At 35.9% G+C, this 19,615-nt stretch overlaps 1 protein-coding gene across 2 annotated transcripts in view; it reads right to left on the reverse strand.

Annotated features, from left to right (window-relative positions):
* The window catches only part of LOC120299110 (leucine zipper protein 2-like), a 179,038-nt gene that overhangs the window by 128,940 nt on the left and 30,483 nt on the right, over positions 1-19,615 (reverse strand). For both annotated transcript variants that reach the window (XM_039323559.1, XM_039323558.1), the window contains exon 2: positions 1,782-1,844. In XM_039323559.1, the coding sequence (XP_039179493.1) occupies positions 1,782-1,844 (63 nt within the window). The remainder of the gene's footprint in view (positions 1-1,781; positions 1,845-19,615) is intronic.

Here is a 19,615-nt window from a genome sequence, read left to right on the forward strand (position 1 = left end):
CAATCACAGCCAAAATAACCAAGAGTTGATTACACTAAGGACTCAAGACCATTGGTTGTATTGGAGACACTGCAAGCAAGCATGACAGAAGATGAATATGTGAAAATAATCCAAGGTCACTCTGTGATTGTCTGAGATAGTAATCTGGAAAGAGTTATTCTTCATTTTATTAGATATATTATAGCAGGATCATGCAAAAGCTATAGCAGTAGGACAAGGAATGACTATTTGAAATGCATTTCATCTCCTATCCTTGAGCCAGCACAAAGCTTTATGCCTAAAATATGGCACTAAACTATTTGAAATGTTGAAGGTATCTGTCCTCTTTTCTTTTAATAAGAAACATTATTTATGTGATCACACAGATCATATCTATTCTGCATGGAAACAAAAATTAAGTCTATTTGCAACCCTTGAAAAATATAATAATAGTTAATGGAGATTTCAAATTATATATTGTGTTTTTTATAATTGTGAAAATACTATTTTCCCATGTTTTTTAAAATGTTACATGTTTTTAGATAAAATTTCTGATCTCAGAAATGTATACCAGAACCATGTCTCGGTTTGATATTTCAAAACAACTTGACATATTGTCAAAACCAAACAGAAATGGATGCCTAGAAGCATATAAATGAATGATAAACACATACATAAATAATTGTGAACATAGAGAAAAAAGACAGCCATCTCTATAAGAAAAGGCCCACAATGTGTAGGGTGCCTAGTGTGACTCCAAAGAGCAAGGTAGTAAATAAATTAATATTATGAAAAAGAAATAAGATGATTTTGATACTACCTAACACTATGAAAAATCTTGTATAGGCATTGAATCAGGTGCAGAAAGAATTTAGTACTGAACACTTTCTACATTTCAGTTCCATACTATATCAAATTTATAAAATTATTTGCTGGTGCCCAAATGATTTAGCAAAGCATAGCTGCCTTATAACTACTACTACTACTACTTTAAACTAAGAATATTAAAAGCTTATGTTGCCACAACTAGTTCCTTACATTCTTTGATTTGTGACCTGGCACAATAGATTTGGTTTTGTTTGTTATCACTGAGGGTCAAATCTTTCATGAAATTCCCGTTTTAATCCTTTGCATTGGTTTGTTGTGAGAGCTCTGGAAATAAAGCTAATGGGAAAAATCTAGTGAATCCAAATTGGATTAATGTCCATTTTATAGCCAAACTATGATAGAATGACTTCTGGAAATTCAATGAAAGTGCCAATTACTTTTAAACAGCAGTTGTTCATAAGTATTCAGTTCAATTGTTTGTTTTGGATTCAGGAATATACAAGATATGCTCCATTTTCCAAACATACCAGCATACTCTATCCCCACTTCCATCCTGTGCATGGCCCTAAAGGGCTAAATTATACAATTAGGTAAATGTGTAGCATATAACTGTCAACCTTTTTTAGGGAGAGGGGAGAACAAGGCAGTCCAATATGATCCAGAATTATGGTTTACTGAGAAAAGAAGCCATTATTTAGAAAAAGTAATCCATGCCCTGCCCAGATTCCTGTGTTGCTGGTAATCTTCCAACTTGGTTGGCATTATTGTTTTTATTTAATCTCTCAATCTTGGAATGATTGTGAATTTTTGGAATTTAATATACATTGTTTGCTATCAAGCAGATTTTCCAGAATACTATGGAATGGGTCATAAAGTCTTCAGAATCCACAGGTCAATTTGCTGAGAGGGCATGTTCTATTTAGCTGTCCTTATTACTGTCAGAATAGTGTTGTTTTTATATAAATTTTTCTTACCTCTTCTGCATGAATTCCACAAAGCTTATTCCCTGACAGGAGTTTATTTTTCAGGCTCTTGTTCTAAGAAAAGGAGAGAAATATTTTGATATTATTAATGTGAAATCAAATATTCAGTAATTAATAACTATGTTACCATAATATATGAGATGTGATTTCAAGTTAGCTATGAGGAATGTATCTACCTAACAACCTACCTACATATCTGAAATCTAAATAGATAATTTCACAAGTAGCATTATACTGTACATTCAAGATTCTATCCTTGTTGGATAGAAGAACACACTCTTGTTTTTGACAAGTAATAATAATAATAATAATAATAATAATAATAATAATAATAATAATAATAATAATAATAATAGTAAAGTTGGAAGGGACCTTGGAGGTCATCTAGTCCAACCCCCTGCTCGGGCAGGAAACCCTACACCATTTCGGACAAATGGCTGTCCAGTCTCTTCTTAAAAACTTCCAGTGTTGGAGCATTTACTGCTTCTGGAGGCAAGCTGTTCCACTGATTAATTGTTCTCACTGTCAGGAAGTTTCTCCTTAGTTCTAGGTTGCTTCTCTCCTTGATTAGTTTCCACCCGTTGCTTCTTGTCCTGCCTTCAGGTGCTTTGGAAAATAGCTTAATTCCCTCTTCTTTATGGCAGCCCCTGAGATATTGGAATACTGCTATCATGTCCCCCCTTGTCCTTCTCTTCGTTAAACTAGACATACCCAATTCAGCAACCGTTCCTTATATGTTTTAGCCTCCAGTCCCCTAATCATCTTTGTTGCTCTTCTCTGTACTCTTTCTAGAGTCTCAACATCTTTTTTACATCGTGGTGACCAAAACTGGATGCAGTATTCCAAGTGTGGCCTTACCAAGGCATTGAAGAGTGGTATTAATACTTCACGTGATCTTGATTCTATCCCTCTGTTAATGCAGCCTAGCACTGTGTTGGCCTTTTTGGCAGCTGCAGCACACTGCTGGCTCATATTTAAGTGATTGTCTACTAGGACTCCGAGGTCCCTCTCACAGTTACTACTATTGAGCATGGTGCCACCTATGCTGTACTTGTGTTAGTCTGAGAAGCAAAGAAAGATGGGTCTAGTTGGAAGACTTCCATGAAACAGAAGGATAATATGCTAAATAGAGAAGTAACAATAAACAAACAAGCATGGAAGAAGAGAGTGGCAAATAATTTCTCTATTGCTCTCAAGAAAACCACATAGATGTATCCACAGAGCCATCAGAAAGTCAGCTTGACTTGAAATCATCTTTTTTTTTAACTTTCTCTAAAATATACAGTAATCCTAGGTCTTTGGAATAGTTTTGATAGTGGAATCCTGCCCCATCTTTCACTGAGTGGTTTAACAAAACTCCAATCCTCACTCAACTTTTACTTTTCATTCTTCAAAATAAGAATATTTGCCTTTTTTTTAAAAAAAAATACTCAAATCAGTTGAAAAGTATGTCATCGAATAATTTCTAAATTATTTTCATTTCATTTTCATTTCTTCATGAATTATTTTGAGTTGTTACTAGTGCTCTCCTCTATTACAGACATACAATAGAATGTGATCCAGTCCACCTCCATGTGCTGAAAACACAGTTGATGGAATTATACCATTCAGTCTTTTTACACAAAATAGCCCACACTCTGGCTAGGTTACATCATCTATCATTTCATGGGAGTACTCCGGAGCTCAATGGAACACCATATCATCTTTTTAAGATAGTTTTGTTTTTGTTTTTACCTTATTTTATTTGTTAGATATATATTCAGCCTTTTCTCTAAAAATTCAAGATGGCCTACCTTACTTCCTCCAATTTTTCTTCAGTAACAACCCTGTGAGTAAAACTTGAACTGAGTGAAAAAGAATCACAAAGTTACCTAGTGAATTTATATGCCTGAAAGTACAGTTGACTGGATTTGATTAATTCTTCCTCATCTTCAACCAAGCAGGAATCTCAGACCAATGAGAATTACTTGTGGAGAAGCTTTATATACAGTATGGATCTCCTTACCTTTGTAGGACTGTTTCATATAGCTGCTGAATGTGGCTTCCAGTAAAGACTGGAATGCGTATATTAGGTAAAGACTTAACTTCTGGTGGATATTTCAACCTTCTCACATCAATGTTATTGGTGAGCAATAATCTTGGCATGGAGCATTAGCATACAAAGATCCTTCCACATGGCCACTACTTTTCAAATTTTATAAAATAAGCACATAAGATAGCTGCAAAACCCCCTGCCACATGATGCAGTAGGTTTGCTGGCTTTATCTTCAAGATACACCCTACTTCGAATCTTAATTATATTTATTAGTATACAATGATATTCTAGCAATGTAACAATGTCCCCCTATAAACAGAAATGGACACACTTTTAGTTCATTGCATTTGAATCAAAACATCTATGGAAATTTTTCCAAATACTTGTAACAACAGTTATGCCAAACTCCTTAATTCTTTTCATACCTACATTTTCTATCCTCATTATTATACAGAAACCTAGTACCATCTATATTTAATTGCATGTGGGTATTAAGAAGCCTTGGTTTTTTTTTTTTTAAAAAAAAAATAAAGTGGTTTCTAATGGATCTTATATATATTTAAACATCACACTATTCCATAGAGAGCAGCTTACATAATGAATATTACATTTAAAAAAAACTATTAACATTTATGACATTAATATGCTGAGCATATGTTACAGATGCAAGCTGATCCTTTCAAGTAAACTGACAGGCATACTGCAAAAGTCCTTTCAGATTCAAATTCAAATTCCCCATTTATTCCTGTTCTGGATCAAATGTACTAATAATGCAATATCCAGAGACTGACATAATGATTTAAGATAGAAGCCTTCTTGAAAAGATCAGTTTTAAATAGGGAAACTGGAGAGGGAAGTTGGTTTCCCCTCCAAATGGGATTAAACCTTGGCTTCTTTGAATATAAACAAGAATTGACACTTTTCCATGAGAAAAGGACATTTTCAGTTCTACACGCAAGTCACATACAAAAGAAGATTATGTATTTTGTAATATTGCCAGTGCTAATTAGCTAAACACCTTTTTGGTATTCGGTGTAGCACCCATCTTAAAAATATGTACTAAAGTACAACATACTAAATCAGTGTTTCTCAACCTCGGTGACTTTTAGATGGGTAGACTAAATGTTCCAGAATTTCCTGGCCAGCTTGTTGCTGGGGTTGAGAAGCACTGTTCACACAGATAATTCTAGTAGTCCTGTATATTTGGTCTTTCAAAAAGTCTTGGATAACCTTCCTTATCAAAGACTTTTGAACAAATTGAGCAATCAGTGGACAAGGTGCTATGTGTTTTTACGGTCAAAAAAACAAAAAACAAAAAACCCAAAAGGATAATTTTCTCAATAGATAGAAATTTGTGTTGGGATTCTAAATTAATCACATTCATAAAGGCTAAGGATTTAGGGCTACACAGGGAGCTGACCAAGTCTTCAGAAGATTCTAAACTATTCTGAGTGGTAAAAAATCAAATATGATTGTGAAGAGCCAAAGGAAAATCTCTTCAAGCTAGGGAATGGTCAACTGAATGGCAAATATGATTTAATTTAAGTGCAAAGTGATACACTTTGGGATAGCAAACAATGCCCCTATTGAGATAGAGAGATGACAGAGATGAGAGAGAGAGAGTTGAGAGGGAGAGGGAGAAAGACATGAGCAAGAGATGAGAGATACGAGACAGACAGACAGACAGACAGAGAATGTGAGAATGTAATCAGGAATTTAATGTGGTCCCAAAATTACCATAAGTAACTTTTCCCAAACTGCTACTCTTCAGATGCACTGAATTACAATACTCCTCATTCTCCATATGTAGGAGCTGGAATATGTAAGTATACATATATCAGTAAGGCATTTGATAAAGTAGATCACAACCTACTACTTGACAAGATAAAAAAAATGTGGGGTAGACAGCATCACCACCAGATGGATCCATAGCCCACCATACTCAGCATGTGGTCTTCAATGGAACCACATCTATATGGAGGGAAGTGTGTAGTGGGATACCCCAGGGCTCTGTTCTGGGCCCAGTGCTCTTCAACATCTTCATCAACGATTTGGACAAGGGGATAGATGGGGAACTCATCAAATTTGCAGACAACACCAAGCTGGCAGGAATAGGCAACACTCCAGAAGACAGGCTTAAGATACAGAAGGATCTGGACAGACTTGAACACTGGGCACTATCTAACAAAATGAAATTCAATGGTGAAAAAAGCAAGGTTCTACATTTAGGCAAGAAAAACCAAATGCACAGGTATAGTATAGGTAGTACCTTGCTCAATAGTAGCAACTGTGAGAGGAATCTTGCAGTACTAGTGGACATTCATTTAAATATGAGCCAGCAGTGTGCTGCAGCTGCCAAAAAAGCAACACAGTGCTAGGCTGCATTAACAGAGGGATAGAATCAAGATCACGTGAAGTATTAATACCATTTTACAACGCCTTGGTAAGGCCATACTTGGAATACTGCATCCAGTTTTGGTCACCACGATGTAAAAAAGATGTTGAGACTCTAGAAAGAGTACAGAGAAGAGCAACAAAGATGATCAGGGGACTGGAGGCTAAAACATATAAAGAATGGTTGCTGGAATTGGGTATGTCTAGTTTAATGAAGAGAAGGATGATGGGGGACATGATAGTAGTGTTCCAATATCTCAGGGGCTGCCACAAAGAAGAGGGAGTCAAGCTATTTTCCAAGGAGCCTGAAGGCAGGAGAAGAAGCAACGGGTGGAAACTAAGCAAGGAGACAAGCAACCTAGAACTAAGGAGAAACTTTCTGACAATTAGAACAATTAACCAGTGGAACAACCTGCCTCCAGAAATTGTGCATACTCCAACACTGGAAGTTTTTAAGAAGAGACTGGACAGCCATTTGTCTGAAATGGTATAGGATTTCCTGACTGAGCAGGGGGTTGGACTAGATGACCTCCAAGGTCCCTTCCAACTTTATTATTATTATTATTATTATTATTATTATTATGTTTTGTTTTGCTTTATATAAAAGATGTTGATAATGGAAAGCTTTTCTTACAAGGAGGGAAAAAGTATTTCAATAGATCCTCTGAGAAAGAAAACCTAAAAAGGACTGACTCTCTCTCTCTCTCTCTCTCTCTCTCTCTCTCTCTCTCTCTCTCTCTCTCTCTCTCTCTCTCTCTCTCTTTCTCTCTCTCTCTCTCTCTCTGAAAAAAAAGGATTATCATAGTGTTTATGTGTGCCGGAGTATTCCATTACTTTTCACTGTGCCTCCAAACATATTTTGAAATTAAATTTGAACTCTTTCAAATATCAACCAGCTGTAAACAATATGAAAACCTGGTCCCTAAGCATTTGGATCTTTTACTTAAGGACTCTGCAGTATCAGTACAAATTTATTGCTAGCTAGTAACAGCATTCTGCAAAATATAGGCACAGGAAACACATTGCCAATTGAATCAGAATATTAATTGCACTCAATAGACAGATTTAAGTCCACATCCTAATGGAAACTCTAAAAGTTTGATTTGTAAATTAGACACTTCTTTATCCAAATAAATGAGCTAAATAGAGTCAATGGAAAAAGAAATAATTCCCAGGCACTGTTTACGTTTGAATTTCCCTCATGTGTCTTTTTGCAGAATTTCTGGGCAATGACAGCATCCAGCATCTTGTTTCACACACATTTTAACTTGTTCTCGTCTATTACCCAGTGAAAGTAGCTCCTTCTGCAATGATAAATTGCTCCAAGCTGCTTTTTGCAGGTGTGTGTGCTACTGTGAGGCAATGAAGAGTAACCAGGGGATTACAATACAGAGAACTCAACCTGTATATTCCTATCACAGCTTTTGTTCTAAAAGCCTTCAGGGGAAACAGAAAGTTATTTTGCCATGTGCTAATTGAGTTTGTCCCCAATCAAGTCTCCCATAAAAATTGGTATTTCAGCATCACGTTTAAACAGAATATGAGATTCTCAAAAATTCATTTTATTCTTGTGTTCATTTTACTAGAACTGTTTTTTTTAAAGATCAATTAAAATATTAATCCACAGACACAAACTCTAGGTTTTCCCAGGGTTGCCTTACACCAGCTTATTAAAGGCTGAGAAGATCATTATCTATCTCACAAATAATAATTTAAAAAATGTTAATTTTGGGGGGGCGGAGGGGAAAAGGAAATGATGAATGTTAGACAGTTTACGCTTGTGACTGGCATTTATTCTGCTATGCATTCCTAAACTGGAATGGATGCCAGGCAGTTTCTGGAAATTTTTGCAGTCAAATTATTTTACTACTTATTATCAAAAAGAACAGAATTATTTTGTTAGCAACAGCCAGATGGGTTAGAAAGAAATGGTTGATTTCCAAATATTTTGACTTTAATGCCCATCAGCCACGAGTAGCATGGAAAACAGCAGGAGATTGTGGAAGCTCTAATTCAAAATAACTGGAAGGTACCAAGTTTGCCCTGCTCTGATAAGACAGTTGCTAAGCTTCTTAATACTTATCAATCCTTATGTCTTACCACAAGCATTTTTGGTTAATGGTTTGATATTAGAGTTTTATGCAGCAGCTTCAAGAAATGAGCTGGGAACAAAGTTTTATAAGCATTGTAACAATACAGCCCTTGCAGCAGTTCCAAGAAGGCTCCACACCCATTTGCGTTACTCAGGTGACCTTGAGGACACAGACAAACCTCCAAGTGGTCTCAAGGACTCTCTAAAAGAATGCAAATGACCAGCATGTCTTCAAAGAAAAACAAGAAAGCGAAGTTGCCTCTTGAAAAAGTACCTTTGGGACAATCATGACCTGGATGACTGAGAATCTCCATAGACTTGTATAAGTATTGCAACATTACTAAATAGTAAATACCCACCTCTGGTTAGGTATGATAGCAGATAAACTGGAATTGTGATTTGTCCACCTATTTCTTATTTTTTTAGATTTTAGGATACAAATCATTACATAAAAATAAAAAAAATAAAATTTTCATTTTAAACACAACTTTAGAGATGCAAAACCATTGCTCTATCTTGTCAGCTAGGGAAGGAGAGGTCAAAGGCATGATGGATTTCAAAGAAAGATAGTGTGATTAATTATAAACCAATCTGGAGAGAAGCTGCAGCAGAAAGGTTACCCTAAGGCTAGAACTCTTCAGTTCAAATTAAGAAAGAACTTTAAAATTACTTCTATCCACCATTTAAAGCACAAAGTACTAAATTCAGGACTACCTGTTATACAGTTGCTTTGCTCATTTTGCTAAGATCCTTATATAAGGGATTTTAAAGTTCCTAAATACCAGCATGGCATTGCACACCACGAGGGCACTACATCCATAGGAAGCCATAGGAACCCTGGGAGGAAGTGATCATGCAATATTAGAATTCAACATTATAGAAGCACAAGCAATAGAACAGAGTCAAACTAGAGTCTTGGACTTCAAGAGAGCTAATTTCAATAAACTTAGAGAGGGCTTGGGAAGGATTCCATGGATGAGAATCCTCAAGGGGAAAACAACTCAAGAAGCTTGGGAAATTTTGAAAAAATGAGATAATAAAAGCACAGTCTCGCACAATACCAACAAAGAGGAAAAACAACAGCTCTCAAAAGAAACCAGCATGGCTGCATAAAGAACTCTCTGACAAATTGAAAGATAAAAAGGACAAATATAGAAAGTGGAAAGAGGGGAACATAACTAAGTCAGAATATCAGCAAATAGCCCGAGCCTGCAAAGATGAAGTGAAGAAAGCCAAGGCTCAAAATGAATTAAGGCTTGCGACCAAAGTCAAAAATAACAAAAAAGCTTCTTTCAACATGTAAAAAACAAGAAAAAAGTGAAGGAAATGATTGGTCCATTAGTGGGTGGAAGTGGCAAGAAGGTGACAAGCAACAGGGAGAAAGCAGAACTATTTAACTCATTTTTTGCATCTGTCTTTACACAAAGGGAAAAAACAGACCAACCTATCAAAAATAGTGCCATAAAAAACAAAACAGAAACACAAGTTAAGATAGGCAAGAAAATGGTTAGTGAGCACCTGTCCAGCCTAGAAGAGTTCAAATCGCCAGGACCAGATGGATTACACCCCAAGTTCTCAAGGAACTGGCAGATGTGATATCGGAGCCACTGAACTATATTTTTCAAAGATCCTGGAACACAGGGGAACTACCAGAGGACTGGAAAAGAGCTGATGTAGTTCCCATCCTCAAAAAAGGAAAAAAAAATGGATCCAGGAAATTACAGACCTATCAGCCTGACCTCAATACCTGGGAAGATCCTGGAAAAGATAATCAAACAACGAATCAACGAACACCTAGAGGCAAACAAAGTCATTACTAAAAGCCAACATGGGTTTGTCAAAAATAGATCATGCCAGACAAATCTTATTGCATTCTTTGACCAAGTGACAAAATTAGTGGATCAGAGGAATGCTGTGGACATAATTTACTTGGACTTCAGTAAGGCATTTGATAAAGTAGATCACAACCTACTACTTGACAAGATAGAAAAATGTGGGGTAGACAGAACCACCACCAGCTGGATCCGTAGCTGGCTGACCGGCCGTACTCAGCGAGTGGTCCTCAATGGAACTGCATCTATATGGAGGGAAGTGTGTAGTGGGGTGCCCCAGGGCTATGTTCTGGGCCCAGTACTCTTCAACATCTTCATCAACGATTTGGATGAAGGGATAGATGGGGAACTCATCAAATTTGCAGACGACACCAAGCTGGCAGGAATAGCCAACACTCCAGAAGACAGGCTTAAGATACAGAAGGATCTGGACAGACTTGAACACTGGACACTATCTAACAAAATGAAATTCAATGGTGAAAAAAGCAAGGTTCTACATTTAGGCAAGAAAAACCAAATGCACAAGTACAGCATAGGTGGCACCATGCTCAATAGTAGTAACTGTGAGAGGGACCTCGGAGTCCTAGTAGACAATCACCTAAATATGAGCCAGCAGTGTGCTGCAGCTGCCAAAAAGGCCAACACAGTGCTAGGCTGCATTAACAGAGGATAGAATCAAGATCACGTGAAGTATTAATACCACTCTTCAATGCCTTGGTAAGGCCACACTTGGAATACTGCATCCAGTTTTGGTCACCATGATGTAAAAAAGATGTTGAGACTCTAGAAAGAGTACAGAGAAGAGCAACAAAGATGATTAGGGGACTGGAGGCTAAAACATATAAGAACGGTTGCTAGAATTGGGTATGTCTAGTTTAACGAAAAGAAGGACAAGGGGGGACATGATAGCAGTATTCCAATATCTCAGGGGCTGCCATAAAGAAGAGGGAATTAAGCTATTTTCCAAAGCACCTGAAGGCAGGACAAGAAGCAACGGGTGGAAACTAATCAAGGAGAGAAGCAACCTAGAACTAAGGAGAAACTTCCTGACAGTGAGAACAATTAATCAGTGGAACACCTGCCTCCAGAAGCAGTAAATGCTCCAACACTGGAAGTTTTTAAGAAGAGACTGGACAGCCATTTGTCCGAAATGGTGTAGGGTTTCCTGCCTGAGCAGGGGGTTGGACTAGATGACCTCCAAGATCCCTTCCAACTTTACTACTATTATTACTATTATTATTATTATTATCCATACCCGGCAGGTAGTATAATTAAATTGCCAACAAAGAATTCTAAAATCCACACTACAAAAGTTACTTCTGACAAAACTTTCTCTTTTAAACTTCTTCTTTATCTGTTAAGAGAAAGCAGGAGGGTAATATGAAAAAATATTGTTAGGAAGAATTATACTGTATATAATATTCTAGTTAAATGGAAAGCACTATAGAAGTATGTCTATAGGAAAATAGGAATCTGCCTTATACCAAGTCAGACTTTGGCTGTGTCAAAGCAAAGGTGCCTCATTTTCATTTAATGAGCTATGAAGCCAGTCTTTATGGCTCAAACCATGATTAATAGCTTAGTATGCTGTGCAGACCCATGAAGTTGTAGTTAATTCAATAAACTTATGGTTAAGCAAACTTGGTTTACTGCAGTGTGAGAATGCTATCTATTTATTCAGCTAGTCCAATATTGTCTGGCAGTAGCTCTCCAGAGTCTCCTTGCACAAATATCCTTCCTATCTTCAGCTTCCAAATCTTTGTAATTGGAAATGCCAGCTATTCAATCTTGTGCTTTCTATATGCTGAGCTATAGAAGAAGAGTCATATTATTCTTTGGTAGCCAAAAATCAGGAGGACTTTGGTTGCACCTTTCCTGAATAACAAATTGTATTAAAAGACATAAGCTTTTGTGAGCTATACCTCACTGCATCAGATGCAGAGGAAATGCTACATTGATGTAAGATTTACACTGGGATGGTGTTCTGGGGATAAAGTGAGCCCTTGCTCACAAAAACTTTTAATACAATTTGTTTGTCTAAAAATGTACAAGCAGACTGTCCTGATTTTCAATCTGGACCTGTATAAGGTAAAGGTAAGGGTAAAGATAAAAGATTTCTTCAACTTCAACTTGACTTCTAGGAACTATAGAAATGTGTTTATGTATGTGTATGTGTATGTGTGTGTGTGTATATATATATATATATATATATATATGTTTTCTGAGGTTTTCGCGGGTGTTTGTATGTAGGTCTTTGGTTGTTCGGGTTTTCTCCCGCGTAAAATTGGAAGTGTCTTGGCGATGTTTCGACGAAGTCCCATTCGTCATCTTCAGGCTGGTGTTTTCAGCTTTGTGCTTCGAGCAGCTGAAAACACCAGCTTGAAGATGACGAATGGGACTTCGTCGAAACGTCGCCAAGACACTTCCAATTTTACGCGGGAGAAAACCCGAACAACCAAAGACCTACATACATACATATATACATACATACATACATACATACATACATATATATATTCAGCACATTACCCTGTATTTTAAAAATGGTTATGGATAAATAATTTTGATTGGCAAGCCAATCTGTCTAAATATATTCATTTCAAAATCCTCCTCCCTGTTTGCTGGTCCCCAAAGTGCTGGTGCACCAGCGATCACATTAGAAGCTTGCTGACAGCATGATGAAAAATGATATAATCTTTACTTATTAAAGTTATACTCCACAAATCCCACCATATGACAGGTTAAATTTATCAAGGACCCACATGGGAACCAGTTAGGAGCAAATGAACATTGTGTTCATTGTTGGAACATTCTTTGGTATTGCTCAATTGTAACCTCACTGCTTTGGCAGGTACCTTTTGCATCTTGATTAATATTAATGACATTCCCTCTTCTGCAAGAAGAAGAACTTTTGAAGAATAGTTTAGCTGTGCTTAGGATGAGTAAGTAGTCTGGCTGTGTTGCCAGCTCTTAAAGTGTGTGTTTTTTAGGACAATAACGTTAGCAAAATATTCTGTCCCAGTTAGTTTGCTTTTAAACTTTTATATTATTTTAACTTGCACTCATTATTTTATTTTGCACTATGTGGCACATCGTCAAGATATGCAATTAGAATATTACAGAGAGTCCCATATCCTTTGAGGTTTACCTCTCATACTGAGTGACACTGATTTTCATAGTAATAATTGTTCTCCTAGTTTACTTAATTCATCATTATTAATTTTTTAGGGGGAAAAAGGAATAAAAAGGTAATCAAAATGATTTTTCTGAAGAGGTAGAGCAGGCATGTGAAACTTGCAATGCCACATGACGTCGCACGACGTATTACGACTTTTTCCCCATTGCCAGCAATGGGATGGGCACAGTTTCAGTATGATGCATCCAGCCTGTGGGCCAGCAGTTTGACATGCCTGAGGTACAGAGTCTTGTATAAATAAATATGTTTGAAGAACGATATATCAATATTCAGTCCATATTCTTTTGTAATCTTGAATAAGTGATGTTGATAGGTTCCTTCCTTTTTTGATTGTACACTTGATGTTATTGCAATCAAGTAAAATCTCAACTCAGTCAATAAGCATGCAAAGGAAGATGGAGTCTCATAAGTCAGATCTTATGTCAGATTACAAGTTTGACTTATACACAGAATGACAATATCTGAAGTTCTATTCCAAACACCCACTACAAGCAGCATTGCAGTATTGTGTCATAAATTCCTTTTCTATGTATTTTACAATGTTCCACAAAGAACCAAAAAGACCTGTTGTAACAAGATCCTGTGGATGCCACTGGATCCAATCAAACAAGTGATCCTTTATATTTACACCAGGGATACTAAACATTCTTCAGCCAATTATGGGAAGTTTTGACAGCTGCATTCAAATTTAGATAGGACAAAAATTAAAGTTAACCAGAAAGAAAAAGAAGAAATTTGTATATCTCATAAATAAACACCAAAACCAGTTGACAAAGAATATCATTACATCAGAAGTGAGTCCCACAGTCTTCGATGAAGTGTAATATATATATAAGAGTACATCTTTTTTTAATGTAGAAGTAAACAGTAAGTCAATTACCTATACTATTACAAAAATAATTATACAAGCAGCTCCTTCAGAAAGAATTCTTTTATTTATTTATTTATTTGTTTGTTTATTTGTTTATTTATTTGTTTATTTGTTTATTTATTTATTTATTTATTTATTTATTTATTCCGAGCAACTTAAGGAAATATTTTTCCCTCTGTGAATGTTTGTATAAATTGCTATTTGCACTGCACAGCATTATATAGGTCTATTCAGATGTGAAGACTATTTGAATGGAATTCATTGAATCTATTCCTGGGTTAGCAGATCCACTAAAAAAGGACGTAGGAAAAGTCAGCCAGTACCTCTTGCCTTTGCAATTTAACAGCAGCTGTTGAAGATCAACACATATTTCTTCACAACACTAATCAGCGACTAATATAAACAACATTTCATCAAGGACATACATCAGTAATTTGTGCCTTTTGCATTGTATGCACTAGGAAGCGTTTAGCAAAGGAGACAGGACTCATCTGTAAATTCTTTCTTACTCTCTTTGTTCTCTTTTTTATTGCTCAAGTAAATAATAAATTTATGTGAAGTGAAGCCCAATCACATGTTAAACAGTTAAAAAAAATGGGATTTTTTTTCTCTGAATTTGTTTATTTATTAATGTAGAGTTTTAAATGAACTAATCGAGTTTTAATGGTATGTGTGTGTATTTAAATTTATAGTTGTTAGTATTTGATTGGATTTGTATTTACATTTATTTATATAGGGGTAAGGGGCACACTTGATGAGTTTGAAGTAGTATCATGATAATAATGATTCAATGAAAATTCAATAAATGTGTAACCAAAATGTATTTTATTTTCAAGGTGAAGGTTCCTACACCCAAGCTACAGATATTTGCCAGTATATTTATTTTGTTTATATAGAATGAAAATCCAGATGTCTCAGATGTTCTGGATATAGGAAACTATAGTAATTTGGATCAGCAAAATTTATGTTCTCTCCTAGATAGGAAGATGCAACAGCAGATAATCCCCCCCCAAAGATGAATCATGTTGTCTTTCAGAAAATAATTTCTTACAAACAATGCCAACAAAAACATTTTATTATCTGGCATTTTATTTGTTTTGACAGGATAAATCTTCATCTGTTTTCCCCTAATGAATACATCAAAGCAAGTTATGTTGAGCCCATTTTTAGGATTCTGTATATAGAAAAAACTCTTTCTACCATTTCCCACAAAATACTATTGTGCAATTTTGTTAGGATTGATAGCCAAAATAAGTCGTTTACCATATCTTCTTAATGATGGTACTCTACATGGTTTGATGGCACCCAAAGGGAAGAAAACATGTTTTTGGCAGCCTAAATATTTTAAAGTATGCAATTTATTTTAAAGCAAGATGAAAGCCTGATTCATATAACTAATATAGAATCAGCTTCCACCTAGGATGATACTCAATCTTTCATCTGTACCAGAGAGGAAAAAGACATCCTGTAATTTGCATTAATGTGTAATCTAAATAGCCAATAGCAGAGGAGGAAAATAAATAAAAGGGAAAATAGGAAATCAAAAAAGCACACCTTCCAACATTACTCCTGACATATACTCATGTGTATTAGAGTGTTCTTATAATAAGACTCTCCATTTATTTCTACCTAGCTTACATCAAATGTGATTTCAGAGAACATGCCCTTTTATTATTTTCTCCATGTGTGAAATATTTTCAATTTAATCAAAGCAATGGATTTCAACAGAGAATCACATTTTACAGTTCTGCATTTGAAGATGCCAAATAATTGCTTGTGTTATTCAGAATTATCTAGCAAGGAAGCCTGGCAGTTGTCTAATGGGGTGATTGGGAAGGTCTGGGGGTGTTTACAATAAGTCAAACTGGAATACCTTTTTAGAATCCTGTCATTCTTCAGCACTATCTTCCCATCTAACTGAGAAATGACCCTGAAGTCTTTGATGTGCACAGGCTGAAGATTAAGTTTAAAAACACATTACTGCTGGCTGACAGTGCCACCAAAAGCAAGCTGATAAAAAATGAAGTGAGCAGCACCCTGAAGCCATATATGCAAATCAGAGTAATTTAATATGAAATGCTGTATTGGATTCCTGACTTCCAAACAAATGGCTCACTGCTTTGAACAAGTGCTTTTGGATCCAGATCTTCTTGTTTTCCCACTGTGGTGGTCTGTATAGCATCTCATCAAATGAGTAAATATTAGCATAATGAACTTCACCTGGATCATGACATAACTACAGTACAATAAAGCCAAATCATGAGAGTTTTGTGAAAAGACATTGTCTTTAAGTAATCTTTTTTCTAATATACTCCTAATTTGCATGTTATTTATTTTTCTTCCATATAAATGCTGTAGCTCCCTATGCTTGAGAACTTTGAGTTACAAATTTGTATTTCTTACATACCATTTGTTTGTGGAAGAAGGAAGTATTTTGTCTTTTAAACTACAATAAAAAAAGTTATCCACTCTTATTTCTATATTGGCCCAGTGGTTAAGATGCTGGGCTTGTCAGCTGGAAAGCCAGCAGCCCAGATTCGAGACCTGAGCACCATGTGAAAGGTTGACCTCCCGTCCTCACCCCACCCTAGCAATTTGAAAGCATACAAATGCAAGTAGATAAATAAATATCACTTCAGTGAGAAGGCATATTGCTCTATGATGTCATGCTGGCCACACGAGTGAGGAAATGTCTTCAGACATTCAAGGCTCAATAGCCTTGAAACAAAGATGAGCACTTCCCCCCATAGTCAGCTATGACCAGCAGAGTAAAATCCATAGAGATTCCTATACTTTTCTATATCTACACTTCATTCACTTTTCTCTTTTCCACAACCCACAGAGGCACATGTGCCTCCTGCCTCCCTTGTGTTCCATTCAGTCCAGAGATAGGGACAGGTGAGGCTCCATGGAATATGACCTTGGCCAATGTATGAAAATGAAATTTATTAGTGGACATCATCATTTATTTTGATGGGGATATGTTCCTATTTTATGCAATAGTGAAATGTTCATTGGAACATGGAAAAGATAGATAGTTTCTGTTACTTTACAAAGCTTTATTATTACAATTGCATAAGCATCACACACACAAACACATGAACATATTGATTCTTATTCGTGCTCTTTTACTCTGTACAACCTGGCTAAGGAATGGACAGGGTTTTGGGAAAATAGGAATGTGTACAAATTAGGGAACATCCAACTGAGACCAATATGTTTGTTTGTTTTTGTTGCCAGAAACTTCTATCACACTTTCCTTTCCAGATCACCTTAGCCTTTCTTGAACCTGTAAGCTGGTGAGTCTGATATGACTTGGTGCATGGAAATTAATTATTAGCTTTATTGTCTCTGGTTATTGTCCTCTGATCTTGATTTGTTGTTTCTTTGTAACCTGTTTACCTGATAAGTGGTATCCAGACCTGGTCTGGTGGCATTCTTGTTTTTTGACCTTCTTTGTGTGTCCTCATTTTTCTTCAGGTTCAAATTCTAATTAGCTATCTCATCCAATGTTATATTTGTCATAACACATTTACTTGTGAAATCATTCAAATATCCAATGAGGATAGTGAGGGTGTCACTACAAAGATCACTATAGGCAATGACAACCTTCACAGCTCCACCTCCAAAAAATTCTAGAATGGGGATATAATTTGCACTGAATCCTGAAGGATCAGGAAAAAGTTCTTTTTAGATTGAGGATTTAAGTTGTATGAACTAATTAATTAATTAAGTTAAATCATTCAAGAAAACAGAAGATAGTACAGTTAGTACATAAAGAAAATAATGTTTTGTGTAGAAGTTGACAGTATGGTGCTGTTCAGATATTTATTCCATACGTGGTGGGTCTCTATTTCAACTTTCCCTCAAGACTTCAGTTTGGAGGGTGGAAAAAGACTGGCCATTGCATAAAAACAAGGCTGTCATGTTGTATATTATGGTCACACAATGTTTCTGAAAATGAGTCAATACTCTGGAACAATGTGAAGGAATATCTGATAGCTGTTTGAAGCTGGTAGAAACTGGTTGTGTTTATTTATTTCACCAAGTAAAATACCAGGCAAGGACAAAAGAAGGGGTGAAATTCTTCAACTCTGATGTCTTTAAATTTCTAACTTTCCAACTCTATTTTTTTTTCATCTATTGTTCTATCAGTTTGTGTGAGAATATGTGTATGAGTGGTCCTATTCAAACATTTTCATAGATATTTCTCCCCCTTTTTTGGTGCGTGTGATTTTTACTGAAAACTGGAAGTTTTCCAAACATATTCATACAGTATTATTTTTATCAATATACCATTGCAATATTAATACTGTAGTACTGTACATGCTACACTACACTACAAACTTTTCAGTCTCGTGCCTTTTCCCTTGAAAAATATATTGCAAATATCAGGGAAATATATATATATACTAAGTATAGAAGGATAATTGCATTCTGGTTGAGTTTTTTTTTTTTTTTCATTGATCAGGAACATACATTTGTAGGAACTGCTTGCTTAAGTTTGCATGACATTTAAATGGAAGTATATCTCCATCTCAATGATCGTACCAGCAGTAGTTCCATTTTTAAAGAAAATTTTATCTGTTATACCAACATTACCTGCTATACCATTTCGAATTCTAGAAATTGTATATATGCTAAGCATGGTAATCAAAAGCACTATTTTCACTCCATTCCTTATTCTCTGCTTGTTATTTTTAAATTGACTTCTTTTGTATTCATCATTCAAATCTGCAGATAAAAGCAGCACTCCATTGAGGCAATAGACACAGTAAGACACATAGTTAAAAAAGCTCTTTGATGTTGCAAACAAAAACAATTGTCATCACCCGAATAGTTGGGGAAAGGGGGGGAAAAAAACCCTGCTTATTTCCAAGGTTGAAAATGTTGTTGATACCAAGAAAAAACTAAAACCACAAAGACCAATGTAAAATAATAAAGCCTGACACTTCTCTGCAGGCATTACTTTTTAAGGAATATTCCCAGGGAATTCTGGGAGTTGTAAATGAGCATGTTTAGAAGTTTAAAATAAGTTTACTTTGAGAAGGTTGCTACACAGAGAAGATATTGATTAAATTTGCAGTGGAGAAGAACTGTAGGATTGTATTCCTATAGATGCAGACTCTCTTCAAACTGACACCAATTGCACAATTCCTAGTGAGTACTGGGGGCAGCAGCGATAAATGTTGAGGACGAAAAGATACCCATGCATCTTTGATAGTCATTTCATAAATGTCTATGGAGATTCTCAGTCATCCAGGTAATAGTTATCCCAAAGGTGCTTTTTCATGAAGCAACTGGACTTTCTTGTCCAGTTGCCTCATGAAAAAGCACCTTTGGGATAGTCATTTCATAAACTCTGAATCCAGAAGTATCAACTTTCAAGTTATTCTTATGTAGAC

Source organism: Crotalus tigris, unplaced genomic scaffold (genome assembly GCF_016545835.1).
Source record: "Crotalus tigris isolate CLP2741 ecotype Arizona unplaced genomic scaffold, ASM1654583v1 scf7180000024278.498577, whole genome shotgun sequence".
Lineage (NCBI taxonomy): Eukaryota > Metazoa > Chordata > Lepidosauria > Squamata > Viperidae > Crotalus > Crotalus tigris.